General features: G+C 52.7%; 1 protein-coding gene and 1 long non-coding RNA gene across 9 annotated transcripts in view; one reads left to right on the top strand and one right to left on the bottom strand.

The window, feature by feature from the left end:
- Positions 1-491: 491 nt before the first annotated feature.
- FER1L5 (fer-1 like family member 5) overlaps positions 492-25,304 on the bottom strand; it is a 28,466-nt gene continuing 3,653 nt past the window's right edge. For 2 of the 8 annotated variants that reach the window (XM_032469810.1, XM_032469809.1), the window contains exons 4-37: positions 18,965-19,089; positions 18,002-18,102; positions 17,093-17,270; positions 16,862-17,017; positions 15,781-15,912; positions 14,467-14,630; positions 14,030-14,144; positions 13,218-13,320; positions 12,575-12,738; positions 12,307-12,480; positions 11,919-12,063; positions 11,724-11,801; positions 10,658-10,839; positions 10,308-10,469; positions 9,909-10,010; positions 8,724-8,870; positions 8,478-8,640; positions 8,302-8,327; positions 7,613-7,663; positions 7,386-7,490; positions 6,965-7,084; positions 6,257-6,418; positions 5,912-6,003; positions 5,221-5,391; positions 4,860-5,008; positions 4,493-4,632; positions 3,238-3,326; positions 2,926-3,021; positions 2,598-2,739; positions 2,294-2,393; positions 2,025-2,218; positions 1,727-1,836; positions 1,300-1,447; positions 962-1,189 (exon numbers count right to left, since the gene is read on the bottom strand). In XM_032469810.1, the coding sequence (XP_032325701.1) occupies positions 962-1,189; positions 1,300-1,447; positions 1,727-1,836; positions 2,025-2,218; positions 2,294-2,393; positions 2,598-2,739; positions 2,926-3,021; positions 3,238-3,326; positions 4,493-4,632; positions 4,860-5,008; positions 5,221-5,391; positions 5,912-6,003; positions 6,257-6,418; positions 6,965-7,084; positions 7,386-7,490; positions 7,613-7,663; positions 8,302-8,327; positions 8,478-8,640; positions 8,724-8,870; positions 9,909-10,010; positions 10,308-10,469; positions 10,658-10,839; positions 11,724-11,801; positions 11,919-12,063; positions 12,307-12,480; positions 12,575-12,738; positions 13,218-13,320; positions 14,030-14,144; positions 14,467-14,630; positions 15,781-15,912; positions 16,862-17,017; positions 17,093-17,270; positions 18,002-18,102; positions 18,965-19,089 (4,514 nt within the window). Of the gene's footprint in view, positions 1,190-1,299; positions 1,448-1,726; positions 1,837-2,024; positions 2,219-2,293; positions 2,394-2,597; positions 2,740-2,925; positions 3,022-3,237; positions 3,327-3,872; positions 4,148-4,492; positions 4,633-4,859; positions 5,009-5,220; positions 5,392-5,911; positions 6,004-6,256; positions 6,419-6,964; positions 7,085-7,385; positions 7,491-7,612; positions 7,664-8,301; positions 8,328-8,477; positions 8,641-8,723; positions 8,871-9,908; positions 10,011-10,307; positions 10,470-10,657; positions 10,840-11,723; positions 11,802-11,918; positions 12,064-12,306; positions 12,481-12,574; positions 12,739-13,217; positions 13,321-14,029; positions 14,145-14,466; positions 14,631-15,780; positions 15,913-16,861; positions 17,018-17,092; positions 17,271-18,001; positions 18,103-18,964; positions 19,090-25,304 lie in introns of those variants that run through there. The other 6 variants (XM_032469811.1, XM_032469813.1, XM_032469812.1 and 3 more) reach the window with 6 other exon arrangements.
- On the top strand, positions 15,810-17,688 carry LOC116660398. The gene is made up of 3 exons (XR_004315905.1): positions 15,810-15,927; positions 17,073-17,227; positions 17,635-17,688. It is a non-coding gene; the product is annotated as an uncharacterized LOC116660398 (long non-coding RNA).

Here is a 25,304-nt window from a genome sequence, read left to right on the forward strand (position 1 = left end):
AGGGAAGGGGTCACCCTGGCTGGTAGAGGGTTTCCCTTGTCTTTGGTTTTCTTAGATCCTTCCCAGGAGCTTAATTAGGCCTCACGGGTGGCAGTGTTCTCCTGCAAGTGGGGTTACAGTGGGACCTTCCTGACCTCCTCTGCACACAGGGCTTGGCCTTAGGACTGGGTAGGACTGAAAAAGCAAATGGCTGTTTTGTCTTTCTGAGTTCAAGGGCAGCTTAGCTAGACCCCTGTGGTGGGAGAACTTGTGAGCTGGCCCAGGCAGGGGTGCAGGAAGAGGGTCTCGATGGGGAGGGCTTGGAGGTGGGGGAGATCACACTTGTGGATTTTGTCTGATTCTGGTTCCAGGGCTCCTCGAGCGTGCGGTGTGAGGAAACCATCTGGCCAGCGTGGTAGGGTCTGCCCTAGCTCTAGCTTTTTGTTCTGAAAACAAATGCTTCCTGTCCTGAGTGGAGCTGAATATTGTTCTGGGCACTGGAGCCCCAGGTGTGTCCCTGAGGAGGGAGCCGCCTGGTCCCAGTGCCGCTGTGATGTACATGCACGTTGTGGGTGAGAGCAGTGGCCTCGGCTAGCTGCTTACCCGCTGTGAGCCACCTCCCTCCTCACAGACACCCCTTCCCTCTGTTTTCCTCTGACCTCAGAGCCCCTTAGAGCCGAAGAGCCCCCGAAGACTAGAGGTGGCTACATAAAGATGACATCACTCCCCGTCCTTGTGAGTCTTGTCTGAAAGGCTGGCACTTTCAGCCTTTCAGTGTTGTCAACCCCTCAAATTACAAGGTGGCTCTCTGTTACAAAACTTGTTTATTTCAGCGGAAGATTACAACTCAGCCCATCTTATTGGAAGTGGTTTCTGAACAGAACGGCCAGGATATCCCCAGCCCCTAGAAACAAGGAGCCGGCAGGAAGCCCGGGGTAGGGCTGTTGGTAGGCAGGACAAAAGCCAGGCAGACATGGGAGAATTAGTCTTGTGGGGCTGGCAGTTCTGGAAAAATATCTCGCAGGTGATTCCTGGGTTCCTGGAGGAGTTTCAGCTTATGGTCTGTTGTTGGCTTTAGGTTCTGATGGTGAGTGGTGAGGGTGGAAGAGTTGGCGCTGCTGGTGTTTGGTGAATTGTTGATATTGGCATATATTTGAATGGGAGCACTCAGCCGAAGTTCAGGTTTGATCCAGCTCATGGCCAAATAGTTCTGGAGAAAACAGGCAACAGTTAGCCTGCAGTAGCAACCCGAGGGCTCTCTCTTGAGTCCTCCCAAGAGCGACCAGTGCCTTTGTCCCTGTCCCCAGGGTTGTCACTCACCGGAGCTGAATAGATAAAGTTGAACAGCAGAAGCCCTATAATTGCAATGATCAAGATGATGATGATTTTGAAGCGGTAGCGTTTCCAGAAAACATGGAAGAAGCTTGTAATGGGTGACTGAAACCACATGACCAAGGGGTTGGTGCGTCTGTCCGTGAGCGGAGGAGATGGCAGAGAATGGAGGGCAGAGGGAACTTTCAGTCAAGTAATCCAGAGCAAAGGGCTTTCATTTTAAAAAAAAAAAAAGCAACTTCTGCTCCCTCCCCCACCCCAGCTGTTCTCCCTTGATTGTAACTGAGCGTTGGAGCTGGAGCAGCAGGAAGTAGTCATACCCTGGTCACCACCCCACACAAACTGCTGGGCCCAGCAGCTCAGCCTTGTGAGCCCAGAAGAAAGGCTTGATTCCTTGGCCCTGTAGGACCCTTACAGGGGCGGATGGAGAGTCGGGTATTGGTTGGGTTCCGACTGGCCTTGTCCTGCTGGCTTGATTAAGGCTTCCTTCTCTGTCAGAATCTCCAGAGTCATCTTCACTTTACCCTAGAAACACCATGAGCAGTGGGAGGTTGAGTTCAGCGGCAGGAGCGAGAATGGTTTTAGTACCTCTTCCCAGGGTCCAGAAAGGAAAAGGGATTTTGCCAAAGGCCCCAGAAGTCTGTTAGAGCCAAGTTCTGTGGCCTAGCAGTCAGCCCTATTCCTATGTGACAGGCACCTTCCCCAGTTCCTACCGACAAGCGCCATTTGCCATCATCGAGGACCTGGCAAGGCCACCAGCCGGTTACAGTCTTCATCTTAAAGAGGGAGAAGTGCTCGTACTGGAGGAAGTGGGGCCACTTGGGGTCAGCATCCATCATCCTGATGGAGCACATCTTGGCGTGCCGGGCTGGGAAGGGCATGTCAGACAAATCCAGCTCCAGGACCCCTGCACCCAGAGAGACGCTGTCAGCAAGGAGGAGCTCCCTGTCCGGTGGTCCTGGGCCCTGTGCTGGGATCTCACCTAGGAAGTCATCACTGGAGAAGATGTTGTTGTCCCAGATCTGGATGATGAGCCGGGCCGGGAACGTCATCATTGTGGGGTCCAGGCTCCATATGTAGTCCTGGAGGACGGCAGGAGAGCGTGTTAGCGGCCTGTCTCCTCTGAGAGTTCCCTCGGCCACTTAGTAGCCCACTATCTAGCTGTGATGGGCTGACTGTCAAGGAAGAGGCTTTCCACCTGAGGCCACATTCGAAATGTTCTAGTGCAGCTCACAGGCCTCTGAAGGGAGGACGGGGAGGAGCTCGCGCTGCCCAGGGCCTGTTACCTTCTGGCTCAGGACGCACACTTGCTCTGCCGCCAGGTAGTCCAAGGTGAAGATGAACCTCCAGTTGAAGATGCCCTCCCCCGTCAGGGAGTGGTAGTGGATATCTGTCTTCTGCGTGTCCTTCTCTAGCCCGAATAACCACCTGGGGCCAGAGTCCTTTCACCTGGGGCTCAGGTGTGTTGTCCCCACCCCCGCGCAGGAGCCTTGTGTTAAGGGCTGCCCAGTAGACACCAGGCACTGGTGGAGGTGGAGGGACGTCACCCCGGATCACAAGGACTGGGAGGGAGAGGACTGGGGGGATCTGAGCAAACTCTGCCAGCCTCCTCACCCTTTGACATAGATGTCGCTTATCTTCTCGTTACTTAGACTGTTCCGCTTCAGGTCCACGTGGGCAGTTCTCCAGATGACACAGCGCAGCTCGTACCTGCAGCCACTGTTCTCTGAGGCTTTGCTGAGGACTAGCTCCCCGGCTGCAGCCTCGGTGATGTAGGAGAGGCCTGGGAGGCTGCCCTCCACGCAGGAAGCTCCCCAGATTCCCAGCAGAGAACTCCTGTGACTGAGTGTTGGAATCCACTGGTGCTCCGCACCCTGGGAGGGCCGCACTGCCCGATGCAGTGCCTGGGAAGTGGATGTCACTCACCTTTTAGGTTTTCTGGGCCTGATGTTGACCGGGGGGCCAGGAGGCCCCAGCTTGTTGGGGAAGATGTCCACCCACATTTGCACCTTTCCCTAGAGTGGAGATGGATTAGCTGGCTGGGGCTTGCTAGCCCGTTCCTGGCATATTGGCCTGGGGAGCCCTGTCCCAGGTCCCGAGGTCTGCTGAGGCTGTTTCCACCCACTGAGCGGTGGGGTATCGAGGTGTCTGTTAAGGTAGGGGTGGACCTCAGACAAGAAGTCAGCACACCACCCAGCAGCTTCCCCTTTTTTCTTTTTTTGGCTGGGGCAATAGTGCAGTAAGGCTGGTAGCATCTGGTGGCTTCATGGCTGATGGCTGTGGTGCAGGGATGTCACTTGTAACTGAGGTTTGGAGAGTCGATGCCAAGTAACAGGTCACACCAGGCAGCCTCTCTGGACGGGGCTCCAGAATGGGACCGGGGCTTTGTTTATCAACCACCTTAGGGGCCCTGAGTAAGAGTAAGCTAGGTGATCTCTAGGTCACTTCACCTTGTGTAACCGCATCCCAAGGATATCAAGCTATCCACCAAGCACAGAAAGCTAAGAAAGAAGGGATGGAAATAGTGAGAAAAAGAGAGAGAAAAAAGCAAAAGGGAGTGGAAGACAGTGGATCAGTGGAAGATAGATTCCTTCAAACCATGTTACCTAGTTTTAGCTTTTTGAAATTAACCCCATTTAATGAGAAAACAGGTCTAATGAGAATGGGTTTAAAAAGGACTCAGCAGAGAACTTAGTATCTGGAACGTGATATCAGCTTGAGAGATTTGGACAGTGAGGTGAGCCGTGCTGCTGGCTGGAGGGTAGAGGATAATTAGGGTGCCTGTGGGATTTTTTCCTTCCTTCTGTTTGGGGTTCCTTGTCCTGGCGAAAACAGCCTGCAATTAACAGCCAGACCAGGGTTGTAACGTCTGCACGTCTGACCCCAGGTGCTCCCTCCCTGCCCTCCCTCAGAGAGACTAAGGCGGTGCTAGTGTTGGCTGGTGGGGCACCTGAGCGCTTCCCTGCAGCTGTCACATGGCCTTGGTTTCCTGTCAATGCCTTTTCCAGTTCTGAATTTTTCTATTCTCAGCAACGTCACTGGAACTTCTTGCTTAGTAACATGCGCAGAACACAACTGTCTTCTCTGCCTGTACATCTATGGAGACCTGGCCTCTCCTTTCTCTCTCGTCCTGGATGGATGAGCTCCCTCGGCTCCTGACTGGGCCCCTCCAGTCTCATACCTGGTCGATGCCTGGCTGGCTGTCACTGTACAGTGTGCGGGTCTCCACGTGCTCAGGTACCAGCCCCTGGGTGTGCAGGAGGTACAGGGCAAGGCGTTCTTTCTTAGGTCCCAAAAAACGAGCAGAAGGGGGCTTGAGCTCTAGATTGGACAGGGATGGAAGGAGGTGGTCACAAGGTCACTAGCTGTCCTGTCTCCTGGGCCCCCCACCTTCTCCCTCAGGCTGGGCAGTGGACACGGCTATTCAGTTATCCGTTACAGGAGGGAGGGAAGGGTGGGGTGGACCTTTGGCAGGTCCTCCATCCTGGAGCCCCACTGTCTGCAGAGGCCAGGGTCTGTGCCTCCTGGCAGTGTGCTGCACTTCTCACCAAAGCTTTGCAGTCTGAATTTTTTCCCGTTGTAAAAAACAGAGTCATCCTCAGGGCTGAACAGAGGCGGAGGCAGGCCTTTCCTCTTGGCATGGTGTTCCAAGAGCACACTGGGGGGCATCTGATCCCGCCACCTGAAGGGCCCTGAGCTGTGGGGATATGTGAGGGGGAAGGGTGGGGAGGTCTTGGTCCTGGAGGACCCTCTGCTCTGAGCTGCAGGCTGACCAGTGCTGGGAGCAGGGGTGGAGACAGGTTCGAGCCCTGGTTCCCTAGCCCGGGATGTCAGCCTCTTCAAAGGGTGCTGTGGGCTCACTCCTCCACCCTCCCCTGCTCCCTTGCCCTGGTCCAGGTCCACTCTTACTGGCAGTAGGATTTGGAGAGCCCACAGCGAGCTCCAAAGCCAGACAGGAGTCGGTTTTCAAGGTCAATGACTGTGGTCCCAATCTTATCATCAGGTGAAAATAGGTCAAAGTCATACAGCTCGATCTTCAGGTCCTTCTCCAGGGGAATGGTGCAGCTCAGTTCAAACATCCTGGGCGGGGAGTTGGGGGTGGGCTGTTGTTGGAGATGCAGAGACCGCAGACCACTATATCTGCACGCCGCCCTCTCTGGCATCTCAGTCCCACGGGCCCAAGCTCCACCCCCTGTTTGGTCGTGGTGAATATGGACAGCAGAGCTTACCATCCCCCAGTTACTGCTGGGAATATCTTTATTTTTTTTTTTAATGGAGGTACTGCGGGTTGAACCCAAGACCTCGTGCATGCTAAGCATACATTCTACCATTGAGCCATACCCCTCCTCCCTTGGGAATAACTTGATAGGCCTGGGGTGTGGGATCCTGAGCTCCCTTCCCAGGCAAAGTGTTCGAGAGTCAGGGAGCACTGGACCGCTCATCGATGCCTCTTCCATCTGTGAGACACGGAGAGTGTGTAGGACACTGAGGAATGTGGAGGCTAGAAAGGAGAGTGGGAGTTCTCTGCTTTCTGGAAGTCCTCCCGGCACAGTGTGGATGCAGGCAGGGGTGTGGGTTTGGGTGCATCTGGGCAGCTCACATGCCAAAGACGGGGTCCAGGGTGTTGGGATGGTACTTCTCCCGGTTGCCAAGCTTCGTCTCTCCCAGCTTCAGGATCACATAAGGGTCACACTGGGGTTCAGATGTAAGTGAGGGAAGGACAGGAAATGGAGAGTCGGTCCAGGTTGATCAGGGAAGGTGGGAGTGGGGCAGAAATGAGCCCCTTGTACCAGGTGGGGCCTGTGGGAAGTTGGCAGTCTGGGTGTCAGCCTGAGGGAGCTCTGGGACGCAGGGGTGTAGAGCGAGGTGTGGTGGTGAAGGACCAGGGTAGGGTGGGGCAGGACTCCGGGGAAGATGAGCACTGCAGGTTTGGGGCCCTGGTTACCAGGCCATTGGTGTCCTGGGGCTGCAGGTTGATTGCTCGCACCACATACACCCGCACCAAGCACTGCTGAGGGAAGTCCTCTTTCTTAGGCGAAAGCAAGAACTGGCGAGGGGGCTTGGGGGCTTCTGGATTCTCAGGAAAGGGGTAGACACGGAATAGGCCCTGCATGTGTGTTGGGGAGGGAAGGTATTGGCAGCCAGCCTGGCAGTGCCAGCCTGGTTCTATAAAGCCCTCCAGGAGGTGCCCTGGGTCCAGGATCAGGAGAGTGGCTTGCGTTGAGGATGACAGGGACAGAAGGCCGCGAGGACAGGTGGAGGCGGGTGCAGCAGGGATGCTCCACAGGGACCAGGGCATTTCGGAGGGGCTCTGGGCAAAGGAACTGGTTGGTAGGTGAGTTCCCAGTTCCCGCTGAAGGGAGCTGTCATCCCACCCTATCCATCCCCCTTCATATCCGCACTTGTTTTCAGAGGCTCTCGGGCCTGGGGAGACCAGCATAGGCCTGAGCCGGGAGAGAGAAGCCCTCGCCCTGCCTGTGTAAGAGGAGGCCACCCTGAGTCCCTGCAGAGCTCAGTCTCCGCGCCCCACTCCCAGGACCATCAGGCCCTCCCTGCCCCATCCTCACAGCGAGCATGTAGAACCAGGGCTTTTATCAGAGTTTTCTGGGAGCACAAGGTGATGGGTGCAGCTAGACTGGGCTAGGACACGCACCTTGAACTCCCCTACCACGGGGCTGTCCAGCTTGGGCTGTTCCTGGTAGAGCTTGAAGGTCTGGCAGAAGTCCTCCAGGCCTTGGAAGGCCGGCACAGCCTCCAGTTCACAGTTGTACACCTGCCGGAGGGCAGGGGGGACCTGGTGGGTGTGGACGGCAGGCCAGGGCTTGGCCAGAGGGGGGTGGCTCCTCAGATCATGGGATTGAGGGACCACCCAGGTCTCACCCCAAGGCATCTAGTTCCCACAAGGGCGTGGTTGGTAGTGGTGTGGCCTGGTCTTGTGGAGACATGAGGAAACCACCTCCCAGTCCCCCTCCCAACTTGGTGGTTCCCAGAGGATTCCAGGCTAGGTTTGCTGGCCTCTCCCAGCAGATTTGCTCCTGTCCCACAGTAATCTCCCCTCCTAGGGGCCCACAAACCTTCAGGGTGTGATAGTCTTTGTACTTGTACTTCAGGGACTTGGGAGCATCTCCTGTGGCCCAGAACAGCTTGCTCCACCAGTCCACTTCGTGCTCATATTCATCCTGGCCGGTAAGAGGGGCACTTTGGCCCCAGTGGCATTCCTCTGCCCAGGGTCCTGCTGCCCCCCCACCTCCCAGAGCTGCCTGGAGTTGTTCCTTGTTCCCCAGGGCTGAGCCTACATCACCTCAGCTTTGCTGGACTTGAACCAGAACTTTTCATAGAGGTAACCTAGGAGCTGAAAAGAGACTGCAGATGAGCAGAGTGAGGCCCAGCTGCCCAGTTCACCCTCCATCATCTCTGAATTCCAAGAGGGAGCGGGGCTCGAGACCACAGCTTCCTTCCCTGGCTCCCTTGCCCTTCACGGAGGCCTTTTAATTCCGGGCTCTTAGACATAGGATTGGAGCTGGGAAGGAGGGGAAGGTTAGTTCTTAATTCTCACTGCCCGAGCTTCAGACTGAACTCTGGAAGGGCTCAGAAATGCAGAGCCTCAAGCCCCACCTACCCCAGGCTCCCTGAATCCCAGTCGGGTTTTGCTCACGATGCCCCAGGGATCCCTGTGCACTCAGGTTGGGAAGGGAATGCTCTCGAGCAGTAGTTCTGAATTTTGAAAACATTAGGATCACCTGGGGACAGGAGGAACTTGAAAAAAATGGCTGACATCTGGGTCCTATCCCCCAGCACCTGGTCAGAGCCTGGCTGGCAGGATTTTGTAAGCTCTTGGGCAACTCTAATGTGTGGTCCAGGTTGACAATCACTGTACAAGTAGGCCTCACGCTGGGGGCACAGATACCAGAGCCCTGTTTAACCTATACCCTCCTCAGGGACAAGGGCTATTTCTTCTAAATGGCATGGGGCCTCCAGCCCTTTACTCACCTTATGGTACTTTTTCACAGACAGCACTGTGTAAAGAAAGGGCAGTCGTGATCTCAGGAGAGGGGAGAAGGGGGAGGAGGAGGGACACCCACCTCGCAGGGCAGCCAGGGCCTTGCCCACCCCCGGTGCCAGCTTGTTGGTGAGGCCAGGGGAAGGGCAAGGAGAAAGGGCCATACCTGGAGGCTGTGGGGGCACGTAGTCCTCAGCCCAGGGGTCACAGAAGTAGGGCTGCAGGGAGTCAACGTTGGCCTGGCCCAGCACGGTCTGCTGGCCGAAGTCCTGGTTGTTCACCACCTTCAGCATGAGGGGCAGCGCGAAGGCCTCCTCCACAGGCATGTACTGCAGCCCCAGGGAGAGGCCGGAGCGTGAGGCTTCCCAAGAGCCAGGGCCTGCTCCCCCGACCCCGCCTGCGGCCTCCTCACCAGCATGAGGAAGAGGACTGACTCGGTGAAGTTGGGATCGGTCTGGAAGTCCCTGATGGGTTCCGTCCGCAGGGATTCCTCCCAGCATTCTACCAAGAGCTGGGGCGAACGCACCTGCTTCATGTTCCGAAGGCCCCAGACCAGGACCTGCCAGAACAGAGGAGGAGGGCGGGCAGAGGAGTGGGCAGCGCCTCTGTGATGGAGTCCTGGCCCAAGAGAGGGGGCTGTCCTGGGGGTGATGGGGCATCAAGGGGCCTATGGGGCCAGGGCACGAGGCTGCATGAAGTCAGAGTCTGAAGGCTCCCCCAGGTCTTCTGCCCTGGGAGGGATCATGAAGGTGGACCGTGACTGCCCTTCACTGACTCCCAGGGCCCCTTATGTATTGCCCTTCTTCCCCACTGCCCATCTGGCCTCTAATCATTTTTCTCAGGGGTGACTTCCTGCTGCTGGCTGCCTCCCCAGCCCTCAGAGGCAGGGGTGCCCCAAGTTCCTTAGGCGTCCTGAATGCCATCTAGCTCGTGGCTGACTTGGTCCCACAGAACTCCATGGCCAGTCAGTGAGCCAGCACCCTGTAATCTTGCTCTCAGCTGGCAGGAACTGGGCACCCCGGGAAATGTCTACACCCTACTCGGGAGGGCTGCCTCGGGACTAGAGTGGGAACCAGTTGGGTTGCCTGATCTCGGCTCCAGTGCCGGGAGGACCTGACCATCTTTTATCTTTGCCAGGTTTGTGGCCAGGCACGTGGGTCCTGACATGGGGACCTCCAGGCTACTCTCAGAAGAGAGGTGAGAAACATCCTGGCACTTGGAGTCAGGGCCTGGCCCAAATTCTGGGGCTGCCACTGAGCCCCTGTGTCACTTGGGGTGTTGTTTCTCAGAGCCTGTTTTCTTCTCTGAAAAGTACTGCCTGCTGCTTGGGGGCCATGAGAGGCTCACACATGATGAATGGACTGTCTGTCTACAACCCACTGCAGAGATGTGCATTAAAACACTTTATTCTATCAGAGCTTCTGCTTTTCATTTCTCTCCTGTCTCCCTCTCTCTCACATGGGATCTCCTTGGGGTCCGAGCTTTGGATCCAGTGGGCGGAAGGCCCAAGAGGGTCAGCAGAGCACACCCCGAGGTGCCCGGCTGCTCCAGGTGATGCTCGGATCCCGCCCGTCTGCCCCGCCCACCCCGTCATCACCTCGACAGCCATTTTCCTTAGTGTGGGCTGGATGCTCTTGGGGAGTGTGTAGATCCCATTCTTCCAGGGAACACTTAAGACTGGCAGCTTCTGTCTGAGACTCTGAAGGGATGAGGGCGAGAGCAGGAAGCATGAGGCCCCGCTGGACTGGTTCTCCTGTCCCCCATTCCCCACTCCAGGAGGGCTCAGCTGAGGCAGTCCTGGAGCCCTGTGAGCAGAAGCTGACAGGGGAGTTAGGGAGAGGTTGGGCAGGCTGGCCCCACCAAGCTCAGTGTACTGGTTCCCAGGCCCCAGAGCTTTCCTGAGGGGCTGGAGGTGGGGACCGCTGGCTGTGGGAATGCGGGGCAGGGTGGGGGCACTGAGCACCACACTTCCCAGCCAGGACCTCTCTCCCAGCACCTCAGTCTCAAGGACGAGCTCACAGGACGCCAAGATCTCGCCTTCCTCGTCCTCTAACCCTTTTACAAGGGGGTGCCACCTCATGGGGGGCAGGATCCGGTTTTGCACATCCAGCCAGACCACCGGGGACCACATGCTCCGTCCCCACAGGCTCTCCTTGCCCTGGAAAGAAGGGGTAGTTTACAAAACACGGAGGCCATACTGGCAGAGTTCTGGCTCCTCCTGGAAGCCTGACAGCCCTAGGGTAAGGGCTTACTTAAGCACGTGACACCACTGCGAATTGGGCACTTTGTGAAAATCCTCCCGAGGTGACACTCCTCGGAGCTCTGCCCCACCCAGCCCACTGGTACCTGGGAGTCTCGCTGCCACAGTTCCAACACTACAAGTGGGGGTCTCTCTTTGGTGTCCTGGGGGTCCTCGTACAGGAGGAGGTGCTGGAAGATGAGCGTCTGGGCCCACGTGGGGGCTGCAGAGCTCCTCAGGGTTTGGGTACGCTGGCTGTGGTTCAAGAAGACCAGCCGAATGAAGGGCCCTGGGGGTGGAAGGGGAGGAGAGTGGTGCCTTCGCACTGTCAAGTGAGGCTCTGCTCTCCTCTGCTGCTGCCACCGCTGGACCAGGTACCCTGGGCGGCTCAGGCTGGACAGCCTTAGCCACTCCAGCTGCCCAGGAGGCCACCTCAGTATAAGCCACAGAGCAGATGGGCACGGAGCCAGAGGCCATCCGTGTCTGTCTTACACTCTCACAGTTGGGGCCCAGGTGGCACAGACACGGAGGGGGTCTGGGGACCAGGCTCCCTGTGGCTGCCCTTCCACAGCATCAGTCAGTGGCCTTGGCATCAAGGAACATGGTGTGGCCCCCTCGATGTGGGTGCTGACGCCCAGCGGAGACAGCTCCCAGCAGATGCCTCATCCAGCAGGCTCGGACCCTCATCCAGCAACCTGGATCCTGACCACCAGGGCCACTACCAGCCCAGGAGGGGAGCATCTGACTCACTGGAACCCTCCCACGGGTCCTCCACACAGGGCCAGAAATTGCCACACCTCCTCCCCTCCCCTCATCTTCTCTCTAACTCGAGAGACAAGTGGTTGCCAAGCGTGTCATCCTCTCTCTTGCCCTCGTCTCACCCTCCTCTGCCTGCAAACTCCTCCTCCCTCTTCAAGGCTCAGCTAAGTGGTCTCCACTGGGCTGAAGCCCCCCCCCCCCATTGTTGATTTCATGGGGTTGGGGACACACCTCAAGAGCAGCCCTGCCTTATATTCCTTGCTTTTGTATCTTTTTCCCAAACGAGGGCCATGAGCTGCTGGGGACGAGGGGCTGCTTGTTTGTCACTCCCCTCCTTACCACATCCTTTGTACTGCTGGAGGGGTACATCAAGGGGCCCTTGGGAAGCTGGGGAGAAAAGGGGCCCACACTTACCCTGGAATGTCTGGATCTGGTTGGACATAAGGTTGCGGGCCTGGTAGATGTAGCAGAAGAGCTGGTAGTAATGGGGCCCTGGGACAGAGAGGAGCCGTGTCTGCCAGCTGCCCCCAGGATCCCCACCCACTGCCCCCTGCCCTCAGGTCCTGGGCCCCTGGGGCCACCTCTGCAGACTCTCAGTTGGATGCTCACTGTTGAAGACGCAGTAGATGAAGGGCAGGTTGGGGGGCTGGGTGATCTCCACGGGAGCCCTCTGGGAGCTCCGGATTCTGCCCAGTGTCCGTGACGATGACACCTTGTTCACTTCCCTCTCTGTTTGCTGTTCTAGATCTTTACCCTGTGCCCAGGACAGACTCCCTGAGGCTCTTGGGTGCTTTTCCTGTGTCATCTAGCCCAGGCCCAGGTCACCCTTCTCCCCATCCAAAGCCCAGGGGTGTGGATCTGGGGCCTAGGTTCCCCCACCCACAGCGGTCAGCGCATCTGACCACCTGAGGCATCTCTGGCTGACTGCCACACCAGGTGGGGCCCTGGCTCTGGGAGGTAGGGTGACAGGGCAAGCCCCTAGCCCCTGGGGCTTTACCAAGGATCCCTCCAGGAGGAATATGGGTGCAATGCCCTTGACCTTGTTGGGGGCCAGCCTGCGGTGCCAGCAGCGGCGGCGGAAACGGCTCTGGGGCTGAGGGTTCAGGTGGAACTTGGAGCCAAAGACACCGTACTCCCAGCCCATCTCATCCTCAGCCAGGCCAGGGTGGTGCTGCAGCGGAGAGAGCAGAGTCAGCCCTCTCACTACGGCGCATGATGGGGCCCGCCCAGGATCCTGCCCGGTCTCTGCCCAGGCGGCCCCTCACCAGCTGCAGGAAGGACAGGGTCTCCTGCTCGTGGCTCAGTCCCCCGTGGTTCCGGTAGCGCATCCGCACCCAGCGCCGCCGCCGGCGTGAGTAATAGGTCTTCTCTACCGAGTTCCAGATTTTGGGCAGGCCCGAGGGCTGGATCCCCACTCCGTACTCCCAGCCTGTGGGGCCAGGAATGGCCCGTGGGTGCCCAGGGGCCTACAGCCTTGGAGGCTTGGACAGGCCTGCGAAATGGACCCAGAAGTGCAGGCCAAGGTGCCAGAGAAGAACCTTCCTTCTACAAAGGGAGGTGCAGTCACACTGTGTCACCTGGATGGCCTGGTCCCAACTGCCCATCTTACAGATGAGGAAAGTGAGGCTCAGAGATGTCCCAGGACTTGCACAAGGTCACAGGGCCCGTAAGTAGCAGAGGCTGTGTCTCAAGCCCAGGTCTTCTGACTTCCAGCCCATTGCTCCTTCCCTGGAGCCCCCTGGGGTGAACCCAGGCTCCTGTTTCCCATGCTTACCACCTGCCCTGTCTCAGAACCAGGGCCCACTCTCTGGAGGCTGGGGACGGCCCAGAAACTCAGGCCCACCGCACTCAAGAGCTTGTTTGTTTTCAGCTCCAGACCCTTCCTCGGCCCCTGACCAGAGGACTGACCCTCATTGTCCACCGCGTGGTTCAGCTCCACAGCCCAGTTCTTGTTCACATGCCAGCCTTGGGGGCACTTCATATTCTCCCGGGCCTCCATGGGCTCTCCATCCTGTGGGTGGGCACAGAAGGGGGCCGAGGGCCGTTCTGCTCACCTACCATGGCCATGGTGGCCGCTCATCTGCTGGAGCTGACAGCGCTGTGATGTCGGATGCCACCCACATGTTCATTTACTATAGATGAAAAATAACCATACTAATGACTGTGAAAGCAACATAGTATGACCGACTCTCAGCTGGATGCTGCTGGCTGCCCAGGCCCAAGTCGGCTCTGTCCTCGAGGAGGGGACACCAGCGTGTGTGAGAGATGGGTTAACCCGTCACTGTCCAATCAGGGGCCACCAGCCTCTTGGGGCTACTTAAATTTAAATTAACTAAAATGAAACAAAATTCAAAGTTCAGTTCCTCACTCTCACACATGTGGACAGTGAAGATAAAGAACATTTGCACCATCACAGAAGGTTCTGTTGGACAGCGCTAGCTTAGACGACCCCAAATGGATTCTCTCCTTCAGAGTAAAAGCGCCACATTGAAAGGCAATAGGAGACAGCACCGACACTTGATCTTCTGGGCTTAAGTAGGGTATCTCTTCCTGGCATCTTGGGATCCAAACCCCATCAAGGCTCGGCCAGGGTCCCCTCAGTGTGTGGGGAGTAGGGCTCAGATGATAACCCCTGATCTGCTGCTCCTTCCACTGAGACAACCCAGCTTCCCGGGTGCTCACCAGGTTGCATGGCTGGCCCCCCCCACAAGGCTGCTCACCGCGTCCGTGTTGGGGACAGCAGCAGGCACCCAGGCCCCCGTCGCATCTCGGTGTTGGTTCTCGTACACCTCCTCCAGCACCTGGCTCTTGTTGATGTCTGTGTCCAGGAGGAGTCTGGGGACAGTGCGACCCCACGTTCCCAGCACGTCTCCCTGAACTTGCAGGTCCCTGGGGGCCTCTTCTACTGACCACGCACTCTTGTGCTTGGTCGCCCCCCTGCTCTGGGAAAGGCTCGGTGGTGGGGCCCGGCATGCAGGGTAGGGTGGTGGGCAGGCTCCCTGTCTTGTGCGCCCCAGCCCCCGGGACCAAGTGGCAGTGGCTCTGTGCCCAACTCTCTGAGCTGCTGCTCACTGGCCCTCCCGGGTGAAAACAGGTCCCAACTCCAGAGCTGCATGCCTGGGGACACACAGGCCCCAGCCCCACACCCCGGCCTTACCTCCTCTGAGGCTCCACTGTCCACTGCCCCTGCCAGTGCCACTCGGGGGGCTCCTTGAAATCCTCCTTAGGGAGGGTCTTGTGCCCCATGACATCCGAGAAGTTGGGGCAGCGGCGCAGCCCTTGCTGCCCCCACTGGTCTTTGAACTTGGCCTGGTTCTCGTACTGGGGGAGGGGAGGCCATCAGTGCCTGCTGCCCCCACCCCAGCACACCCACAGCCCACCCTAGGCTCCCCATGCTAGGCTGCAGGTGCCTCCTAGAAACCGGTATTCAGACAAGAAAGGGCAATGTGGCCCCTATGCCGGGGCCAGGAACCTGTGTTGTTGCTCATGCAGGCTGCACTGTCCCCACCATCAATCAGCTTGGGTGGCCTCCGCTCCTCAAACGCTCACTATGGCCAGGCCCTTGCCAAGGGCATTGCATGAACTCTCTGCTATCATCTGCACACTCCCATTTCACAGGTGAGGAGACTGAGGCTCAGAGGTCACCTCGACCCCAGGTTGCTCAGATATCAAGTAGTAGAATAGGGTGGGTGTGAGAGCCTGGTGGCAACTGCGATGTGACCTGCTGTCCCGGGGAACCCAGTCTTGCTCCACCACTGCCCTGTCTTCACTGCCTCTGGGTCCTTCTCCCTGCTGGGCACGCGGCCCTTGTTCCCCGCACTCATCCTAAATCCCGCTCCATCTCAGTGCCCACAGGCCCTGCAATCTATCCATTCACAACATGCAACTTAGGAATCATAAAATATGTTTTAGCTCAGTAAATTAAAAGCCTGAAACTTTCTAAAGTTATTTCCTTTCTGCTGAGGACCTTCTGAGCCGCGTCCTCTCCTCCTCTGATCGTAGCGCAGCCCTTGGTCAGCTGCTCACCCACCCCTGGGTTTATGGTTCTGTGGGAAGCGGCCTCACTCCCTGCTCCTTTGACTGTTGCAGGCCTCTCCCTCCCCAGGGCCACCAGGCTGGCCTGCAGGACCCAGCTGGCACGGGCAGGGGTCTGGAGCTGCCACGTTGCTGACAGATGAGGCCCCCTGCAAGCCGGACCCTTGCTCACCTCATGTCCTGAGCTAACCGGGAGGCACTCCTAACAAGCCTCCGTCCGGGTGGGAGTGACCGGCCCCAGGGGACCACTCAGCCGCCCTCCTGTCACCTCATGACTGCGGCTTGTCGACAAAAGACTGCTTTCGTCTCTGCCACGTCTCTCTATAAGAGCCCCTTTCACAGCTCTCAGATTCTGCCGGGGACGTTTTCCTCCGCCTTCGGAGCTGGGCTACTGGGGTGTCACCCCACCGACTGCCCCAGCCCCAGCCTGGCTCACCGTCTCCGCGTACACGACCACGTCGCCCTGGCGGAGCAGCTGCAGATCCTTGCTGTCCTTCACGTTGCCGAGCCACATGCAGACCCGGAGCTGGCCTGGGAGCGTGTCCTTCTGTCCTTCACCCTCTGGGTACTGAGTCGGAGGCAGGTCAGCAACCCCCCTCAGGGGCAGGGGTAGGGGTGAGAGAGGGGCACACACACCTGCCCCTTCACCCTGAGCCCTGGGAGCAGCGGCCTCACGGTGAGCTGGGGCACAACACAGAGGCTGGTGTGGGGTGGCAGGGAGAGGGGCAGCGCTGCCTAGGGAATCTGGGATGGCTCCATGGAGGAGCGGTGCTGATGGCGGCATTGACAGTGATGCTTGCTACGCCCCAGGCTCTGTGCTGCGTGCTGCATGTGCAGTGTATGCTCTGATCCCACTCACCACCATGAGGTGGGCATCATTATCACCAGGCCCATTTCACAGAGGGGCAGACTGAGGCCTGGACATGGCCAGGAGTTGGCCCTGGCTCACACAAGCCAGTGAGTGGTAGAGCCAAGATTCGGTCTCAGCGGTTCTTGCAGGATGAGAAGCACTCAGATGGGCATGGGAGGGGGCTTCCACGATGATTGAAAGGGCAATAGGGAGCCAGGGGCGTCTCTGAGAGGGAAGGAGTGAGTGCCTCCCACCTGCCTCCTTTCAGGGAGTGGGGCTGTGGTCAGTTAACCTTATTTATGGCTTGTATCCAATATGATGGGCTGGTGCCCAACCCTTATATGTGTTAAATATTTAGATTGCACCCAGTCATGGTCCAGGGGAGAGATGACAGGGACTAGACCAAGTGAGGGTGAGGTTGATGAGGCAGACGGATTTGAGGAACGTTTATGAGGGACATAGATTTGGCATCGCCCCATGCTGATGTTCCCAGGCCCCCACCTTCCTTTGGATACTGTTTAAACCCCATTTCAGCTGGTAAAGGGCCTGGCAGAGAGGAAGTGGGCCTGCCCTCGGGAGGGTTCATGGGGGCTGCCCAGGAGTTCAGGGCTTCTCCCTTGGGATGTCCTGGGCCCTCTCCTCCCCTGCGGACCCCCGGCCTCCCCACCTGCAGGAAGAGGGTCTGTGTCTTCCCACAGAACCTGCCACAGTGCAGGGCCCCGGTCGGAGAGAACAGGATGCTGTGGGCGGGCACCTGTGCGTAAGCCACGCGCTGCTCCTGGGATATCAGCCAGATCATCACATCAGGGAGGCTCACCTGGGGCTGCCAGACGGGAGAGCGTCAGGCCCGCGTACCAGCCCCAGGACCTGCTCCCCAGCCAGCATGTCCAGCTCTCACCTCAGGGAGCACGGCGTTGAGGCGGTACAGCCAGCCCTCCACGGTGGCCACCATGTCCCTGGGCTGGGCTTCCTTGGCCTTTTGGGTCAGTTCCCGCAGAAGCAGGCTGCGGAGCTGCCACCTCTTCTTGTCCAGGTTAGTGGCTTTGGGCTGATCGGTCATGCAGGGCAGAGGGCGCCTGTGGCCAAACCAGGAGGGAGGGGGCTGGGCCTCTGTCCCATCTCACCATCTCGCGACCTCCCACTCCATATCAGTGCCCTTCTTAGACCTGAGGTCCTGCTCCACTCCTGCTGGCCTGAGCCAGGGAGCCCTGCCCACCTCCCTTAGGAAGCCTGCTCACTGGGGGCCTGGCCCCTGGGTCCTCATCCTTCCCCCTCCAGCCCTCCGAGCCCCCGCAGCACTCCAGGCCTGTGCTCAGGACCTCCTCATAGACAGGGGTGTGAGCCAGGAGTCGGGGGCCAACCCAACCCTGGGGAGTAGAGATGGGGGTCCAAGGGGGCTGCGGGGCCAAGAGAGGCCTTATAATGGCTCTTCCAAAACAGGCAGAGCCTTGAAGAGGGCCTGTGGCCAGAAGGAATGGCAGGGGAGAAGGTGCAAGCCGGGACTGAGCAGGGCTTGTCTGGAGAACAGGGAGAGGACTGGTCTGGTAAGAGCACTGGGCATGGATGTGGGGACAGCAGGGATGGTGCTGGCTGGGGAGGTCAGGGCCTGAATAGGGGAAAAGCAGCTCTGCTGTCTCAGGAGAGATCTGAGCAGAGCTCCTATTTCTTGATGTGTGTGGTGGGGAGCGGTATGGAAGGATGGCAGCAGGGGTTGCTCTGTAAGGTCCTGTCTGCACCCCCAGTCCCGCCCTGCGTCAGCCTGGTCTAGCCCAGCCCTAGCCCCGGGCGAGGCGCTCCCCACTCCTACTTGCAGTCCTCCACCAGTTCCCTCAGCAGTTTCTCCCACTGGGGGAGCAGAGCTGGGTCCCTTGGGTTCCTCATGGATTTCAGGGCATCCAGATTGGCTTTCTGTCCAGTGGTAGAGAAACGGCAAGTGAGCATGGGGCTCATCCGGGACAGGCTGCAGGGCTTGTTGGCCCAAGATGTTTTCAGTCAGGATTTGGGGACCTTTGAAGGGTCACATGGGGCTCGGCCCAAAGCTGTCACATGCCCTTGCAAGGCTAGGATCGTCACACCCCCTCCCCTCTGCCCAACAGAAGAAATGAGTGGCAGGAAGGAGCCAGGATGGGTCGGGATCATGAAGGCGTTACAGAGTCCTGACCTTAGGCTTCCCTGCTGTGGGCACGGGAGTCACTTCTGAGGCAGAGGCACCAGGTGGCTCTCCTGCCTAAAACTGTTCAGTGGCTTTCCTCCTTAACAGATACTTAAGACCTTTTGTGATCTGACCCTTCCCAGCTTCTCTGGCCTTATTTCCACATCACCTCCATGCCCCCACCACCCCCGAACTTCATAGCACCATGGCTTTGCCCATTGTTCCCTTCTCTTCACCCCTACCATGCCCCCAGCAAACTCCTCACTCTTCAAGACTGCTCAAAATGTCACCTCCTTTTTGAACGCCTCCTCTGACTATCCTCTCTTCATCTTGCCTCCCCCACCCCCAACCTCTCTGCCCCTGTAGCTCTTGGTACTTGTGTCTGCATTGCAGCCCTACTTGCCCCACATGCTGACTATATGCACATCTGACTTCCCTGTGGGTGAAGACTGTCTACTCATCTTCATGTCTTCGGTGCCTATGCCCATGTTTCCATCTCAATTGTCATGCATGAGGATGCTGAGTAACTGGTCTCCTGTGACTGTGATCCATTTTCCCAAGTCTCCCATCAATGACCCGGGTCCTTCCCTGCACTCCATCTGCCCCCGTGCCACTCACCAGGCGGTCCCGAGTGAACTGGAGGAGGTTGAGGCAGTTCATGCGGAAGCTGACATCCTCCCAGAAGGAGGTCACAGCCACCATGGGCTTGGTGTTGTACCAGGGCACGTAATGGTAGATGTTCCCTGAGATACAGAGACACATGCGGTGGGACTTTAGGGTTAGGTCCCCCCACCGTGTCCCTTCAGTGGACCTTCCCTGGGCTACTTCATTCCTGTAGGATGTGATCTGCTAAGCGTCCTAACTGGACCCCTGCCACCGGAGGGTGGGCTGCGGGCCTCTCCTAAAAGAGCTAGAAGAACTTGTACAGGATGCATCCCAGAGAGATGAAAAACAGGGAGGGGGGATTTTAAAATCGGAAGAACAGAATGAAAGGTTCCATAGAGGACAGAGTGAATTCGAGGAGGGATAGAAGAGGCAAGGGGAAGAGGTGATTTTCAAAGAGAAAGTATCTTACAATTTTTCAGAATTATTGGAAGGACACCAGTTTCAGAGCCTGGCACTGAGTGAATCACTGGAATGATAAATAAGCAGAGGTCCATGACTGGGGCTCTCAGATATGAGTGTGGTGATACCAGAGGGCAATTTCTTCTGCTGCTCTTGGACGGTGTACAAAAGCAACAAGGAGAAGGAAAATAACTCCATTTTCAGCAAAACAAGGAGACAGAGAAAAACTGCAGGCTCAAAATATACATAAGGACTGCCAAAAGCAACTGTGAGTGCCTGAGTAGCTGCAAGGGTGGGAGGGTGACAGAAGTCCCCTGGGGAAGTGGGAAGCTCAGCTTGATGGAAGCAGAGTACAGAAAGTGCCAGCAAAAACAGCCCCAGGACGTGCTCGGGACTCAGACAATGAAATGTGAGCCGGCAAGACTCAGACAATGATTAGAGGAAAAAACAAAAACACCCCAGCAAGAAGGGCCACCTAAAAGGAAGCCCAAGGGAGATTGGACTCTGTAGACAATTCAATGAGAGGCACAGCAATAAGAAAAGTGACCCAAATAAGATGGAAACAAAGAGCCACAAAGGATTAGGGAGAAAATGACAGATATAGAAGAAAACCAAGGAGAATTGTTAAACCCATAAACGAAGCCCCTAAAAAACCTAAACGATGGAACAGAATATTTAAAAATATAATTTAAGAAAACTCACGTGGGAAAGGGATAGTCTTTTTAACAAATAGTGTTTGAAAAATCAGATCCTTGTACACAAATTAATTCAAAATGAACATAGAGCTAAGTGTCAGAATTAAAACTGTAAAACTGTTAGAAGGAAAAATAGGAGAAAAGCTTCATGACTTTAGGGTTAGGCAAAGAGTTCTTAGATATGACACCATAAAAGAAAAAAAACTGAACTTCAGCCAAATTAAAAGCATTTGTACTTCAAAAGGCACTGTTAAGAAAATGAAAAGACAAGCCACAGACCATTCGAAAATCATATATTTGATAAAGGACTTGTATCCAGAATATATAAAGAACACTTACAACTCAATAAGACAAATAACCCAATTTAAAAATGGGCAAAAGATTTGAACAGACATATACCAACCAAGAAGATATATGAGTGACTAATAAGCACATAAAAAGATGTTCAATATCATTAGATATTAGGGAAGAGCAAATTAAAACCACAATTAGATACCTGTCCACAATAATAAATACATTAAACAAAACGTAATAACAAACACTGGTAAGGATGTGGAGAAACTGCAACCATCACACATCGTTGGGGGAATGTAAGATGGTGCAGGCACCTGAGAAAAGTTTGGCAGTTTCTACAAAAGCTATTCTACTCCTGCAGGGAGGAGGGTATAGCTCAGTGGTAGAGCACATGCTTAGCATGCACGAGGTCCTGGGTTCAATTCCCAATACCTCCTCTAAAAATAAATTAATTAATTAAAATAAAATAAAATGACCTCCCCTGCCAAAAAAGTTTTTTTTAATTTTTAAAAAAGCTTTCCACTCTTAAGTATATGTCTACATAGAGACTTGTATACAAATGTTCACAGCAGCTTTATTCATAATAAGACAAGAAGTAGAAGCAGAAACAATGACCCTTAACTAATGAGTGGATAAACAAATGATGAATGGTATGTCCATACAATGGAAAACTATTTGGCAATAAAAAGAATGAAGCACTGATATATGCTACACCATGGATAAACCTCAACACTATGCCAAGTGAAGGTCAGTTGTAAAAGACTGCATATTGTCCAATGCTGTTTACACGAAATGTCCAGGAAAAGTAAATATACAGAAACAGATGTAGTCTAGTAGTTGCATGGGCCCAGGGAGGGGAATGGGAGAATGACTACCAACAAGCATGAAGGATTTCTTTGGATGATAAAAAGGTTCTAAAATGGGGCCCAGTGATGGCTGTCCAACTATGTAAACTTACTAAAAATTATTAAATTGTACAAAACAAGTGGATTTTTATGGCAAGTATACCACACCACTAATAAATTACTAACAAAATAAAAGAAGACTTGAATCTACATACTGAAAGGCACACCATATGCCAGGGAAAACTGACCTCAGAGGATGAACACTTGGCCACATCCTATTGAAGTTATTGGACTTTCAAGATAAAGAAGGAAGCTTTGGGCAGCCAGACAAAAAGATGAAGAAATTTATAGGAAAAAATATCAGAAAGATAAAAGGCATTCAAATTTAAGAAACCACAAACTTTTAGAAGGAAATATGAGAGAATTCTTTAATAAATTCGGAATGGAAAAGATCTTTCTCATTATGACTCAGAAGCCAGAGGCCATAAAAGAAATAGTTTGAGTGCATACCAAAAAAAAAGTCTTCATGGAGAAGAAAAAAAACCAAAAAACAAAAATCCTAGAACACCATAAGCAAAGATATGAGACAAATAAGGGAAAAATATTTACAGCTCATATCACAAAGTCCTAATCCCCCTAACATATGAAGGAATCCTAGCAATTAATAAGAAAATGACCAACATCCCGATAGAATAAAAGAAAAAAACATATAAACAGTCAATTAACAGAAAGGGAGATTCAAATGACTTTTAAACGTATGAAAATATGTCTAACCTCATTTATAATGAGAGAAATACAAATGACAACTACACCAAGATACCATTTTTCACTTATCAGACTAATAAAAATCCAAAAGTTTATACCAGATTTTGATAGGCCTTTCACACATTGCAGGAGGGTAGACTGGTGCAACATTTATGGAGGATTACGTATATTTTGGCACAATAAAAATTTTAAAGATATTATGAACAATTTTGTGCTGAGAAATTTGAAAATTTAAATGAAATTAATAACTTCCTAGACAAATTAAACTTGCCAAAATTGACCTAAAAAGAAACAGAAAAGCTGAATAATCATAAAGTAAAATAAATCCGTATTTAAATCATTGCAGAAAAAAACCCATCAGCCTCATATTTAGAGGTGAGTTCTGCTCAACCTTCAAGGAACACATGGTTCCAGTCTTGCCCAAATGTTCCTAAGGAGTGAAAAGAGGAAATGCTACTCAATCGGTTTCATAAAGTTAGCATAACTCTTATATTAAAGCCAAACAAGGACATTACCAGAAAAAAAAATTACAGATCAATCTCACTCATAAATATAGATGCAAAAATCCTAAACAAAATATTAGCAAGCCAATTCCAGAATGTATAACAAAGATAAGGTGAAAATGCAATTATACTATTATAATTGTATTACATATTATATATAATAATTATATTATTGTATGTGAAGTTGTATAATATTAACTCAAGGTAGACTCTGAAAAGTTAAGGATCACTTAAGTAATCCCCCTAAGCAACAACTAAAAATAATCAAAGATATATAGCTAGTAAGTCAATAGAGGAGACAGAATGCAATACTGAAACCAAACCAAAACACATCTGATTAAAACAGAAGACAGGAAAATTCCAGCAGTCTTTTTTTTTTTGTAGAAATCATCAAGCTAATGCTAAAATTTGTACGAAAATGAAAAGGAACCAAAATAGCCAGAAATTGTATTATTTTGTAAAAGAGCAACCAGGTTGGAAGGCTTATACTACCTGCCTTCAAGACTTGCTCTAGAGTTACAGTAATCAAGACAGTGTGATATTGGCATAAAGAGAGACAAGCAGACCAAGGGGACTGAAAAGAGATTCTAGAAAAGGTCCAAAATAGATGGTTAATCAATTTTCACTAAAGGTGTCAGAGTAATTCAATGTGGGAATGAACAGTCTTTTCAACAAACGGTGCTGAACTGGGTATCTGTATAGAAAAAAAAAAAAAAAGAATCCTGAGCTTTTTCTCACATTATATACACAAATTAAGTCAAGTTAGATCATAAACCTAAACAAAGGAGCTAAACCAATAAAGCTTATAGAATGAAACACAGCAGAATATCTTCATGATCTTGGGGTGGACAAATATTTCTTAGATTACACAATTTACTACTCTAAAAGATAAGATAATCAACAAATTGAACTTCATCACAATTAGAAACTTTTGATCTTCCAAAGACACTGCTCGGAAGTGGAAAAGTCAAGCCACAGAGTGGAGGAAAATAATCAGCAGACCGTATCTGACAAAGGACTTGCATTCAAAACATACAAGAACGCCTACAATGCAGTATAAAAAGACAAACAACCCAGGGAAAAAGAGGCAAAATCTTGAACAATCCCTTCAGAAAAGAAAGAAATGTGAGCATGAAAAGACGCTCATAGCATCAGTGATTACAGAAATGGAAATGAAACATCACAACGAGGTTCAGCTTCACAGCCATCTGAATGACTCAAATGAACAAGAACAACAATACTAACAGTTGGCAAAGATGTGGAGCAAATAGAACCCTCAAGCATTGCTGGGGGCTTGTAAAATGGTGCAACCACTTTGGGAAAATGTTAGGTAATTTTCTTTCAAACCCAATTCCATTCCTAGGTATTTACCCAAGAGAAACGCAAGCACATTTCCACAAAAAGATTTGTATAAGAAAGTTCATGGCAGCTTTACTCATAATACTCCAAAACCTGAATCAATCTAAATGTCCATAAACAGGGGAATGGCTAAGTAAACTGTCATATTCATATAACGGAATTCTATCAGAAATAAAAAGGAGCAAAATACCAAAATATGTGACAACACAGGTGAAAACACTTGGCTGAGCTAAAGAAGCCATAGGAAAAGGGTGCTATATGTATGATTTCATTTATATGAGGTTGTAGAACAAGCAAAACAAATCTATCGTGAGAGACAGCACAACAATGATTGTTCCTGGGGGGCTGGGGAGATTAACTAAAAGGGGCATGTAGGAACTTTATGGGGTAATAGAACTTTCTACGTGAGGTGGTTACATGGATGTATGTGTTTGCCAAAATTCATCCAACTGTACACGTCAGGTCTGTGCATTTTACTGTTTGTAAGTAATACTGCAAGAAAAAAAGCCACCATTCAGAGAACGAGAAGCCCCAAACTTGGAGAAGATATTTACAACACACACATCTGACGAAAGATTTTTCCCAGAAAAAATAGTGTCCAAATTAATAGGAAAAATACAGACAAATAGAATAATGGATAAAAGATATCGATTGGCTTTTTACAGATGAGGAAAGACAAATGGTTATAAACATATGAAAAGATGCTCATCCTCCATTTATAATCAGCAATATGCAAATCAAGATCTTGTAAAATACCCACCGATTGGCAGGAATGAAAAGGCTGAGCAATGTCAAGTACTGATGAGAACACAGAGAAATAGGAACTCTCATATTATGCTGATGAGAGTGCAATTTGGTATAATTATTTTTGCTTTGAATTTATCTTCCACTCCTGGGTATATAATTTAGAGGAAGTCTTGCACTTGTGACCAAGAGACATATACAAGAATGTTTACAACAAAATTATTATTGTGGAAAAAAGGAGATACATCCTAAATGCCTAGATATACCACATAATTTGTGGTATAATCATGCAGTGGAATATATACAGAAATGAAAATGAACTTCAGTCATGCATACCAATATAAACATTTTAATATTGAGAAAAGCATGCAAAATAGATGAATAGAGACTGAAAGGTTACATTTACATAAAATGCAAAAACAGTATGCTGTTTAGGGTAGCACAGGTAGGTGGTAAAAATTAAAAAGAAAAGCAAGGATATGATTATCACAAGACTCAGGATTGTGGCTATTTCTTGGGTAAATGGATCTGAGAAGAGCATACAGGGAACTTCTAAGATGCTTAGATAATTTTCCAGGTGGGGAGGGCATAGCTCAAGTGGTAGAATGCATTAGCATGCACAAGGTCCTGGGTTCAACCCTCAGTACCTCCTCTAAAAATAAATAAACCTAATTACTTACCCCTGCCA

The sequence above is a fragment of the Camelus ferus genome, chromosome 28, assembly GCF_009834535.1.
Source record: "Camelus ferus isolate YT-003-E chromosome 28, BCGSAC_Cfer_1.0, whole genome shotgun sequence".
Taxonomy (NCBI): domain Eukaryota; kingdom Metazoa; phylum Chordata; class Mammalia; order Artiodactyla; family Camelidae; genus Camelus; species Camelus ferus.